The sequence below is a fragment of the Oryzias melastigma genome, linkage group LG7, assembly GCF_002922805.2.
Source record: "Oryzias melastigma strain HK-1 linkage group LG7, ASM292280v2, whole genome shotgun sequence".
In the NCBI taxonomy this organism is placed as follows: Eukaryota; Metazoa; Chordata; class Actinopteri; order Beloniformes; family Adrianichthyidae; genus Oryzias; species Oryzias melastigma.
The window spans coordinates 7,689,753-7,702,764 of NC_050518.1; the positions used below are offsets into that span (position 1 = coordinate 7,689,753).

Genomic DNA, 13,012 nt, shown 5'->3' on the forward strand with positions numbered 1-13,012 from the left:
ACATATTGAGAATCTAACTAGTCAAAGTAAATGGTCAGTCCATCCATCCACCCTTTAAACTGCGGGTCACAAGGTTGCTGGAGCCTATCCTGACTCGTTAGGTGAAGTCTAGTACACCCTGGACAGGTCGCCAGGCTGTCGCAGGGCACCCAGCACTCACACATTCTCACATAGGGACACTTAAGAGTCACCAGGGACCCCATGAAGCATGTCTTTGCACTGTAGAATGAAGGTGGAGTGCCCTACTCAAAGATCTCTGCTAGGATTTAAACCAGGGGCTTTTCACTGTGAGCCACTTCATGCAAACTGATGTCTGAGCCCCGTATGTCTTTAAAATGGGGGTAAAATGTTTCTAAAGCAGCTGTTGGGTTCATAAAGGCTCATAAATGTGACTGACATCATTTACAAAACCCTTTCAGCAATCTATGAAACCTGTCACGTGACACATTTTCATAGAGTGTATCAAATACTACCTTTTTTAAATCCAGTTTTAATAAATATCCACAATCAAAAATGTATTTTAAAAACAAGTACATCAAAAACCTTTTAAAAACATGATGTCACATTTTCCATAATTTCCAGTAAGTGACACTGAAGGATGTAGGGGAAAATAGAATGAGAATTAGCTTATAATTCTGGTTTAAAAACTGCCTTTGTGGAAAATAAAAAAAAATTGGGTTTTTTTTGTTTTTGTTTACCTTACTTGGGTTGTCCCAAAAGATGGGAAATGTTCCCTCAACAAGGCTGCCTAAGGGTCAGGAAAGAGAAGAGAGGGGGCTTAAAGCCAGCAAGTCCTTAAAGGATTTCGGATTTGTCGACTGATGGGAAAGACGTCCATCCAGCCCCCGCAGTGAAACACTCTGAGGAATTCAGCCACCAAGCCCTGACCTCCAGCTTTGAAGCAGGAAATGTTTTTTGCATTTGAAAACATCTTTGAGCAAAAAAAGGCAACAACAAAAAAGGAAACTGCATCCGCTGTTAGCTAATGCCAGGAAGAAGCCACCACAACTTTTGCACTCTTTTATTTTTAACCTTGAGTTGAAGTAAAGAGACTCTTCAGTCATGTCAAACAACACAATCCAGCGAGGAAACATTTGTTCTTTTAACACCTTTTAGAATTTGCTCTTTTTTTCCATGTCAGGCACGCAGAAAGAAAAGCAAACCGGCTATTACACACCTGTACATGAACCTGTTGCTCTAAAGCGTTGAAAGTTGGAATTTATTCAAAATCATAATCTAACAAAAATACTTGAAAAGTTATCAAAATATGAATAAAAACTACAGATTTCCCACTTATAAAGAAGCATAGAACAGGTTTGGGAGCAATAATACAACTTTCAACAACGGCAAGGGAAGACCAAGCTCAGAAGGGATCTGGTGTGTTTCTGATTTTAAATATTTAAGTATTTAGGCCTTACTAGACTAGAATCCCTATTTTTTCACGCAATTTGCCTATTTAGGCTTTTAAATGTGAAGCCTTTTACTTATGCACAGCAGGTTGTGAGATTACTCACATATCTGCAAGCAGCTTTTACTGGAGGATTTCAGTTGGAGGGCACAAAAGAAGGACATACTGAACAGATATTGTGAACACAGAGACGAGAAGGGAAATTTCTTTTGATTTATGTAAAGATCGCAACAGAAAAAGAGACAAATTTAGCACAAGTGGTCATTTAGAGCCCTAAGTCCAGAGGTGAGATGTCCTTTCCATTTTGTCACCTCTATCTTGCATTTTTGCATTGAAAAACTAAACTACACTCTGAAAGAAGCCAAGCAGTAGTGCGTTCAAAACTGGCATGAAGGGATCTTGACCTGGTATTAGTATGTGACAGTATAATTATGTCCCATTGAAACAAAAGTGGGCTTATTTCAAACATAAAAACAGTTTTTTTTTTCTTTTTTGCATTGAGCTTTTACACGTTCAGTGAGTTTAGAACACATGAGAATAGTTTACTAAAGAAGCTTGCAAAATAACTAAAAACAAAAAGTAAAAACAAAAGATTGTGGTGATGAAATTTAAAAATAATCAATTTTAAAAAAAGCATCCAGTCGCCCAGCCGCGCAGACATGCAGGCACACTCATCTGCTCTCACTCTCCATCACACACGCATGCATGCTCACTTAAATCTAAAGAAAAAGATACAAGCTAAATGAATCCCTGTCAAATACAAAACCGACACACGAAATGTACCCAGAGGTCATGGAACACAAAGAAAGTTGGAGAGATCACACGGGATCAAAATGGAAAAGCATGCAGAAGTCCACTGCTCTAATGTAGCTTCACTCCTAGCAGACTACAAAATGGAAAGAAAAAAAACATAAAGAGAAAGATAAAGGGAAGGAGCGATAGGAGTATTGGCCCCTGTCCTGTACAGTTCTAGCCACCTGGTCAGTGATTGACTCCCCCGTCACAGTTCCCAGCATGCATCCCTCAGTGGCAAGTTTCTTCTAACCCTCCGATTTCATCCTCCATTTCCTGGTTGGGTAAAGAGGAGCTTAAAGAAAGATGGTCTAGGGCTGTGGGCATCCCATTACTGCAGGTCCAGATAAAAGTAGAGGAGTTAAGATGCTGGAGATCTGTGTTAGTGTGAGGAGGGGGTGTGTGAAAACTGTGAGGATGGGTGAAGAACTGAGGGTGCAGGATGGGAGATGATGGGTGCAGAATGGGGGGTCAGAAAACCTCCTGTGGGCTTATAGAGCCTGGGTTTTGAGCTCAATGGGTTCTCCTCTGGTCTCCTGCTGGCCCTCGGGCTCTGGGGGTCGGGTACCCTTCAGTGTGGCGAGCCTCTCAGCGAGCCCACGCATACGTGGGAACAGCAAAAAGTCATACAGCAGGGCCCCCATAGCACCACCAATCATCGGTCCCACCCAGTACACCTGAAAACGACAGGAAGCAGAGAGATGTTTAGTTAATCACAACCATTTATTGATGATTTCTGCTAATATTGAGTGTAAAATGACAGATCTTACCCAGTGGTTGACAAAATTCCTGATCAGAACGGCAGGGGCGAAAGACCTGGCCGGGTTCATTCCAGCTCCAGTGTAGTACATCTACGAAACAAGCGGACATTTTGAGGATGACCACTGCACACAACACAAGAACAGTTCCAAATATCTGCACTCTGGTTGTCTCTTACCCCAAGAAGATGCCCTATAAGTACAGAGAAGCCAATTGCCAGAGCTGCTGATCCGAGGCGCCCGTTGCGCCTCTCATCTGTTACAGCGAAGATGCAGACGACCAGCTGGAGGGTCAGAAAAATCTCTATCGTTGTGGCCATACCCAGGCTGACACCTGGCTGCAGCTGGGAGGAAAAGGGGAGTTTGTTAATTCCCAACCAGAGAGCTGAAATAATGTTTTCCATTTTTACTATTAAAGGACATTGAGTTGCACAGACATTGATAAAAAAAATAAAAAATAAATACTTTTAAGATAATGGATGCACGAGGTTCATCTTTCTTACTGTGTTCAGCGCCAGGTTCCCCCTCATGTTGTTCGGCGTGACCCCGTACAGCACGGCAGCACCAGCCAGTGCACCCAGACACTGGGCCACAATGTAGAAGAAAGCACGGAAGAGGGACATCTGCGATCCGATCAGATAGGCAAAGGTCACCGCCGGGTTGATGTGTCCGCCGCTGATGTGACCGATGGACTGGATGAAGGTGGCGGCAGCCAGCCCAAAGCAAAAGGCGACATGAAGAACGTTATGGGGCCCTGTGGTCCAGCGGAGAGCTGCCCCCAGCCCAAAGAATACAAAGAACATGGTGCCGTAGAACTCCGCAAACACTGCCCGCCAGAAGGACATTGACCTGAACTCCCACATTGTGGCACGAGGTCAACTTTTACACAGTGGAGGGATAAAAAATGGACAGAAAAAAAGAAGGTACCAACTAGAAGGAGGAGATCTTTCCCCACTAAAATGACTTTTTCTACAAAGCAAATAACATAAACTAATGTAAAAACATGAAAGCTGCTCAACAAATCTAAAACTCTGTCATAGAAAGCTCCTGAGTGGAGCAGAACGCCGGTCTCTGTGCATCTATATGTCAGCCACGCTGGTTTTCAGTCAAGGAACATGAATAAACAAACGTCAAGCATGTCCTGCAGACATTCAGCCTCTATATCAGAGCAGAGGGGGCTCAAAGGCCTTTTTATAACACCCCAGAACCCCAATGGTGCCACAGAGCCCAGGGGTGGGGTCAGAACACAATGCATCAAATCAAAACAAAGTCATTTAACCCTTCTCCTGCCTTCAGCTCTCACTGCAACAGAATTGTGAGACAAACCTTTCCCCATGAGCTCTTCAAACACTTCCTTACGATCAACAGTGAAAGATCAATGCAAAATTTGATTTTAAATGGTGCATTTTCGTGATAATATTTTAAATATGCAACTGAACTTCAGTGGGGAGATGTAGCAGGTTAGGGAAGAAGAAAACACGTCTGAAAGTGAAACTTCCCCTTTCACACAGTTCTATGTTTCTTTCTGATAAGGAGTAAAAAACTGTAGCATGGGGTTGACAGATTGTGCGCAGATAAAGTGAAACACAACAAACTTTTTCACAGATGAAGCCAAACAAATTCCAGTTTGTCCATCAATTGTGATTTATAATGAACACTTTCCTAAATCAAACCCTCTGATCTTTAAGGCTCCATTCATATTTGAGCTGCTCCTCTTGTGGTTTGTGACTGGTTAGATACTGTATTAGATGCTGGGTGGCGGGGATAAAGCCGTAGAAAGCCCACGGCTGCAGAGGAAGATGGGAGAGCAGGCCTGGCATTGAGCAACTGCACTGGAGCATCATGCTGACAGGAGCAGCCACAGGGATTGCCACAGCTCTCTGAAAGGTTTATGCTGAGCTCACCGCTTCGGTCTTTTCATGCACTGAAACAAAAGCCATGGCGGTTACTGTTTCTGTTAGTTTCTATGATCTGTAAACTTGCTGTCAATGTCAAATCGGACATTTCCCCTTTTTTCCTTTGGCACAATCAACATCTGCTTTTTGCTTCATGCCAAAAAATGTTCAGGAGATGTGCTAACGTGAAAGCAAAAGCTAAAAAATACAAGAGTATAACTTTTTTAAATGTTTGTGGCAAAAACCCCTTACTTTTAAAAAGTGAACCAAGTTATCTCTTTAAAAATTAAATTTCTGGAGGCAAAATGTGACTTTATTGATGTGATTTGAACACTTTATCAGTTCAGCCATTGGTGCGTCTCTATTGTGGCGAGTATTATGCCCTCCTCGTGACTTCAAAAGCCATCTATTGTACATATAAGCCTACAATTTAGTTTGACAGAGATGGGTGTTAAAAAGCTGCTTGCTTTGGGGTTTCCTGCTCTCTAAATCCAGACTGCTGACACATTCATAACATGCAGGCTCTAAACATCTCGCCGTGGATTAGATGTTCTTGCACACTGTGGCCAAGCGAGGGTGAAATCATGCACTGCAGAACACAAGGGGGTACAAGACTTACTATTGAAGTGGACTGTTTTATTGAAACAATGGGTAAAGTTTTCCCTTTTTTATTTTTATTTTATGAATTTTAGACCAAAAATTAATCAATTTATGAACAATTTATTGAGTCCATTCTGAATGTCAAACTCAATTCTGACCAAAATTCAAAATAAATGCACATACGTCCTCATAAAAAAATAATGAGTGGTAAAAAAAAAAACTAATTCCCATCCTGCACCCATCATCTTCCCTTCTCATTTTAGAATTCGGTTTAAATTTTCAGTTTGTTTTTAAAGCTCTTCGTGGTCTCGTCCCAGTTTACTTAACTGAGCTTTTAACTGTGCATAGTCATTCAAGAGTTTTGAGGTCTACAATTTCTTCGATATCTGCTTGATGTGTTCAGGTCACGACAGAAACGCCGCCCCTCAGATGTGGAATAACATTCCTGCACAACTGCACACTCTATCTGACCTTAACAGCTTTAAACTTACCTTTATAAAATGGCTTTTAATGCTTACTAGTTGGTGTTTTGTTGCATTCTCATTTATCTTTTGTGTATTTTATTGCTTTTTGTAACTTTATGCTGTTTTAATTTTGTTCTTAATTTCCCTAATTTTAAACTTTTTTTTTTGTGCAGCACTAAATGTCATCTAAAGGTGTTGTAAAGTGCTATATTAAAAAGAGCTTAATTTATAACCATTTACAAAGGAGGTCCGAATTACTGCAAGAAATTAGCAATAAAGTTATGTGAGGTGAAAATGTTTCCATGTTTTTAGCTCACTTAAAACTGTTACATGTATCAAAGGGGAATTTCGGGGTTTTACTTCCCTTTTATGCTCAGTGTGAAAGCAGAGAATACGTGAGAAGCTTCTGAAAGACACATTTATACAGAGAAGTCTTCAGATCAGCAGAGGTCACTTGGTTCTCAGAAGCTTTTGTCCTCTCTTATGGGGTCCAGATGACCCCACCCTTATATTGATATGTGATCCGCCCATGACAAAGGTGGAGAGGATTTTATGTCTGCCACTGACACCAATGAAGATACAAAGTCCTTGAAAAAAAAATTGATCAAAAGTTCACCGCACTGTTTTGTGGGGCTCAGATGACCCCATTTTTAAGGTAAAGATGCCTTGGATAGCACAAGACTGAGGAGCATTAGAGCCACCAGACTCAGAAACAGCGTCTTTCCTGCAGCTGTCAGGAGGTTAACTCTGGGTTTGTGCATATTTATAGAATATTTTAATTCAAATGTATTTGTGCATATAGTTGCATGGTATTTATTTTAGCAATAAAACAATGTATTTACTTGTATGTTTGTAAGTATTAGTAGAATATTGTGTTGTATATAGTATTGTAAATAGTGTCATATTGTACCTGTTTCTTCTCTCACATGAACCAGGAACTAAGTTCCAATCTTGTGCCAGTGACATTCATTTGAGCACTAGTTTGATAATATAAATCCTTGAATCCGTGAATAAGGGTTGTGCACAACTCACTAACGTTAAAAAAAAAGTATTACTCAATTTGTTTTTATCTCAGGCATCTTCAAAGATACCTGCTTCTCAATCTGAAATCTTTGTTCTGCCATGATTTAAAATGTTTTTCGAAAAACTTTAGAAACAAAGCATCAATCTGAAATGTTACAGGAAAAAGAACCAACTAGAAGTGTCTTTAATGGTAAAGTTTATTAGAAATCTGTTCTCGGTCTCACTGCATACAACAAACAGAAGTGTTTCCGACACTTTGAATCAAACACACGAGCATCCGAAGGATAGTTCTGGTGACAAACATTTATTAGCCATGTGGGTACGCCTTGATATTTTTTCTCTCTACATGTTCAGTTCTCACTTCAGCAGGTTTAAGGAAGGTCTTTCTCAAATCCATTGTGTAGTATTTGGAAGTGTGATTTCAGGGGTGAGGAGGGAATATGCTGTTTGTAAAATAATCAACTGCTAAAACTCAACAGGTAAATTTGACACAAATACTTACTGCTGAAAATGAACTTTATTAATTTTTGATGTTTAGGATACACCGAAGAGTTCACTGAAAGAAGAATTGTCCCCTTTAAATTAAAATAAGTGCAATTTACAAAAAAACAAACATTTAGAGATGGAAATTAGGGATTGAAAAAAACCAAAAACATTTTTGGAAAATAGGTCATTGCGTGTTTTTTTGTCCTTTTCATTAGAAATCACAACATTTATTACATCACCTGACATTGAAAAAGCAAACAAAAACAGTGAGGTGTAAGACATCAGCACATCCCAGTAAAGTCATTTGAGTCAAGGAACAATAACATTTTCATTTGAACATAACTGTCCATGCAGAACAAACGGCAGAGCACAGCGTTGTATGTTGCTATGGAGGTCTGTGCAAGTCTGTATCCGATAGTCACTCGGTTACTCCCTTGAGGAGTTTCACTTTGGAACTGCGTGGAGAAATTCTTCTTCAAAGTGGCTGCCAAGTCAGGTCTACTCTCCCCAACAAATTCCCTCGCTCTGAGTTCACCACCCACGTTTGTCTATTCAAGGTCTGGCATTTCTAGAAGAAAAATCAACGTATCGGAGAGATTAGCAGAAAACAGCGTATTTTAAGAAAACTACTAAATTAAAGACATACAACTGATAGCTTAACAGTAGGAATAATTTAAGTATTAGAATTCAATTCATTTTTGAGTGTATATTAACTCATGTCTATGTCGAGAAACATAGACCTTCTGTGGCTATGAAGAAGATTACAATGATAACCAACAAACCAGAGACAGTTAAAAGCCTATTCGCTGGTATGGTTTATGTGTGTTATTGTTATATTACAAAATAATAAGGGAAAATCATCATGCAATTGGGAATAAAATGTTAATTTATTATTATTTTTTTTATAATAAAGCTTTGCATAATGTATAGACAGCAATGCAACTAATTGATTAAAAGAAAATACAGTAACGGGATAAAAATAATACTCCACTGGCCTTTTTTTCCCGTTATTTTGAGTGCATCCCAATCATATAAAAGGCAGAACCTTGTAAAGTAAATACCAGCGCCATTTTCTCTAAAGCTTTTATTGTTGTGACATAACTGAAGGTAATAAATGAAAAAGCTTTATCTACTATGACCTTGTTTTTCTAACTGCTGGCAGTCAATACTACATTAATGCAACAATGTTACACCCATACACCACATTCAAGTCTTCCTTTACTACACAGGTTTAAAGTCAATTTCCTGTTAATAGAGAGGAGAAAGATGCTGCCCGGTCTGTCCCCAATGAGAGGGGTTTTCATTGCAGCATGGGACATAGTAAAATAATTTGTAAAGGTAAATTCTGAAATCCCCTTCTTCTTTTGCTATATATATATATATATATATATAGGGATATATATATATATATATATCCCCATATGCACCATTAAACTACCTCTGTCAGTTGAGGAAGTGATTACACAATTTAAAACAAAGATATTTTTAATTTTTTTACTTACTTTCATCGTCACTGTCTGCTGAATCATGCTGAAAAAACAAAACACATTTTTTCTTAAACCAAGACTTTGGAAAAAAATTAACAACCTGAATGCTAAAATTAACAAAATGATGAATATAAAAGAGGAACTGAGAGATCTTCAAATTAATACCTCTTCCTCTGCTCCATCTAAATCAGGTAGATCATCTCCACCCATGCTGTTCATCATCTGGAAGAAAACAAGAGCACACAAAATATTATTCACAACATATCTACACATGATTTTTAATTCTATTAAATAATCAATTTACTTACATCTGAGAATTTGTCAAAACTTGACAAATCTTCATCTGAGTCATCTTCCCAGTCTTTCCAGTTAATGAAGTCCACACTTAGCCAGTTGCACTTGAAAAAGCAAAATAATATAACTTTATTTTAATGCGTAATAGTAATTCTAAAACATTCAACTCAGACTTAAAATATACATATATACCAATTTTGTCTTTAGATAGGTAGTTGGCTATATGGTCAGTCTTCCTAGAATGCAATATTATGACCCATAAAAAAAAATATATTAAAAAAATATTAACAAATTATTAACTGTTTTTTTTTTCCTTTTCCAAAAACAAATGTGTTACTTTTTGGTTGGTCAGATTTGAAATGTCTATGGACACGAGGTTTTCTTACAACTTTCACTTACCTTTGCCTTGTCTTTGGTAAGCCTTGGCCATGACTTCCCGACCTCTTCTTTTCGTAGACAACACAACACAGACCTATCGGTGCGTCTGTGTTTGGATTCCTGGGTGATAAAAGTCATTTGATGACAGATCAAACCAACAGGAAAACATTACCTACAGATGACAAACTTACCTCAGGAATAATCGCTCCAAAAAGCTCCACTGTATTTTGATGTTTGATATTATCTGTTCCACTGACACAGCTATACAACAGGGAAAAAGGGTCACAAATACAGCAGCCGGTTAAACTAATGGTCAATTAGCTAAAGGTTTTTTCTTACAATATCTGCACAAAACAAGGTCTGGAGAACAGCTTACCTAAAATCAAACTTATTCTTGTCAAATTTTACTTGCACGTCTTTACTGTCTTCCACACAGAACTCTACAAAAACAGAGTCTCGTCTGTCATACCATTTAGCAGCTGCATGATGCCTGGAGACAGAACGCAGAAAGATTACACACATATTAGGAGGTCCAAACAGCATACCTAAGTTCACATCAACTTAGTTAATTCTATGTGCAATATCTAACAAAGTAGCAGTAATCTGTTTGCTAATAGCAAGGTAGCAACTTTGTTGGTGTAAAAGGGGGCATCCCTTAAAAAAGTTAAAATAAGAAAAGTAATTTAAAAAAAGGTAATAAATATATATTTTGTTTATGCAATCTCTTTATGTCTTCAAACTCGGGAACTTTTAAATCACACAATATAAAAAACATAAGGCGAGTTTCTGCACTTTAATTGTTCCAGTTATGTTTAAACAGAATTGATCACTTTTTAAAGAGAAAAGTGTGTGACGAATCGAAACAAAATACATTCATAGATTTCAGTATAATCAACATGAGTAAATGAATCAGAAGTGCCATAATCTGAGATGAATTAAGCCTAGTCTCACGAGCAGGACACCATGCCTTTACAATGCTAACTTTATCCTAGTCATGTTGGTTAATACTAGCCTAGCGGCTAACATTATCTAAGCTAATTTAAAGCGGATAAGCAAATGGGGTCATTCTGGCGAATTAAAGGGTGCCAGTTACACAAAAATCTAAACAAGTGGGAGTTTTTAACAGCACTAATGTCTCTAAGTTTAGCCTTTCACTTAAAATAGCTGCACTGAGGCTAACTCGTGTGCTAGCTTACTTAGCTCATGTAAGCTAGTTGATATTTCCACTTTCAAGACTTGACGCATAATAACTACCGTTTTAACAAGTCAGACACGCTCAAATCAAAACTTACATCTTCACCGTTTAGGTAATTGGTCTCGCTCGTCTGAACCCAAAATAAATAACAGTGTTAACTATCAATAAAGCCCGGCAAAAATGGTAACTGAGACTTAGCTCAGGGTTAACCACAGAAGCGGTGGTATTTCTCCAAACATCGCGTGTTTTCCACACTTCCTTGTGACGTTCCAGTTCGCTCTTCTGATTGGTACGTGGGCACGGTGGATGATTCTAGAAAGCGTACGTGCCCAGTGCGTTCGATTCAACAGCGCCGCCATCAGTATCACTCTATGAATACAGGCAAATTAATATATATTTTTTTAAAAGAAAAGTCAATAATAATAATAATATTAATAATAATAATAATAATAATAATAATAATAATGTATTTCTTTTTTATGTATAGTATTACTAAGTTTTGATTTTGAATTTTTATTTTTACTGTGAAGATTGATTGATTTAGTGATTCACTTATAATTGATTTATTATAAGATTGATTTATGTTCTTCATCATTTATTTGTTTTTAATGTATATATTGTTTTCTGTGAAATTGACTTTGTTTTGTGTTCCATCACATGTTTACTATAGTGACCAGAAAAGACAACGTGAATAAATTGAGAACAACACTTGTAAAACAATGCATCACTTGTAACTGGGTGTGTTGCCTTAGCTGTTCACAAATGCTAGTAATGTAATAAAAAAAGAGCAGCCATCAGCCAATGAATTTAACTGCACGACAAAGAAAATAATCAAACACTGAATGTATAAAAATGTTTTAACGGATTATTTTACCAGTGTTTGACATGCACAATTTGCTAAATAAATAGCAATTCATTCACATTTTTTTTCATAAATGTAATCTGTAATTAATATAAATGTTAACTTCAAATAAAAAGTGACCCCAGTTTCAGAAAAAACAAATAATAGTAATGCTAGAAATTTGGGGTAAAGAATGCTCCCAAATTTATTAATTCAAAATGTTAGCTGAAAATGTTAGGTTTTACGTGCTGTCTCCTCACGCAGTAAGACAGTAGAAAATTTAAGTAAATAATTTTGACAGATGTTTTATGTCATTAAATAGTTATAAAAACAACATATTGTAAAAATAGAGACAGATTCCTTTTCATTTGTTTTCCTTTATGGTTTAGTCAAGATAAAGTTCAGTCAATCCACAATATTCACAATTTGGCTTAATGTAACTTTGACTATAAAATGTCAATGCAGAACTTAAAATATATACAGAAAAAGAACAATTACTCAAAAAACCCACTTGTTACATATTTTAATTTGAGGATATAATAACGCATATGGGCTTTTTCATGTGGGTTCTTAAATGTTTCAGTTTACCTTAAAATACACTTGAATCCAAAACATTTTGGCAAAGTTATGGATATGCCATGTCCAACTTAGAAAACTTAATATGTCTTCTGAAGAAAGAAGAAGAAACATCAGAACAAAAACACAAAAAAGAAGACAGCTTCTGGACATTTGGAACAAAAAAAAAAGTATCTTAAGAATTCTGTGACAGCTTACAATTAAGTTGTTTGTAAGCAATGAAAAATCTGAGTTCCTGGTTACATTTAATGGAGATGAAAGGACAGGAAATGTCAGATTAAAACAAAACACTTGTGCTTATGCTTAAAAAATATTATTTGCACTGAGATGTGATTTCTATCAAGTAGACATAAACTTGGAGTACATCTAAAAATTAAAAACACTGATGTTTTTCATTTTTGCATTGATATATTGTTGAGCTTTGGTCAAGCCAAATTGTTTTATTTAAGTTAAAATAAGCCGTTTCCATTCATTGATTTTTCATGAGATATAAACAAAGGTTGTATAAGAATTGTTTATTTGACAGTAACTTTAGCAAACCACAAGACTTAATTTTATTTCTGAAACAATGCAACAACATTGTAAGTGACAAGGATGATGACTTTAAACAAAAACTAAATAAGAGCAAACAGGCGTGGTTTGCATGTCAGTGGGTGGGGTACGGTGTCTCAGAGTAGCCAAACCAGTCAGCCCGCTCACCTTGCAGATGTTTGGTAAGGACTGCAGAGATATCCACTATCACCTATCAGCAAATTCATCAGCAGTTTTTCTGTGCTCCAACTATAAATGTACTACACTCACCTCAAGGTCAAACT

At 37.3% G+C, this 13,012-nt stretch overlaps 2 protein-coding genes across 2 annotated transcripts; both read right to left on the reverse strand.

The window, feature by feature from the left end:
* Positions 1-679: 679 nt before the first annotated feature.
* mipa (major intrinsic protein of lens fiber a) lies at positions 680-4,286 on the reverse strand. Its single transcript, XM_024292056.2, has 4 exons — positions 3,462-4,286; positions 3,138-3,302; positions 2,971-3,051; positions 680-2,877 (listed from the first exon to the last, which is right to left on the reverse strand). The coding sequence occupies exons 1-4, from the start codon at positions 3,819-3,821 to the stop codon at positions 2,692-2,694; spliced, it is 792 nt and encodes a 263-aa protein (XP_024147824.1). The 5' UTR covers positions 3,822-4,286; the 3' UTR covers positions 680-2,691.
* Positions 4,287-7,225: 2,939 nt separating this feature from the next.
* On the reverse strand, positions 7,226-11,069 carry ptges3a (prostaglandin E synthase 3a (cytosolic)). The gene is made up of 8 exons (XM_024293739.2): positions 10,878-11,069; positions 9,962-10,075; positions 9,777-9,846; positions 9,607-9,705; positions 9,222-9,311; positions 9,079-9,135; positions 8,929-8,956; positions 7,226-7,994 (listed from the first exon to the last, which is right to left on the reverse strand). Coding segments are annotated over exons 1-8 (480 nt in total). The 5' UTR covers positions 10,880-11,069; the 3' UTR covers positions 7,226-7,974.
* Positions 11,070-13,012: the final 1,943 nt, after the last annotated feature.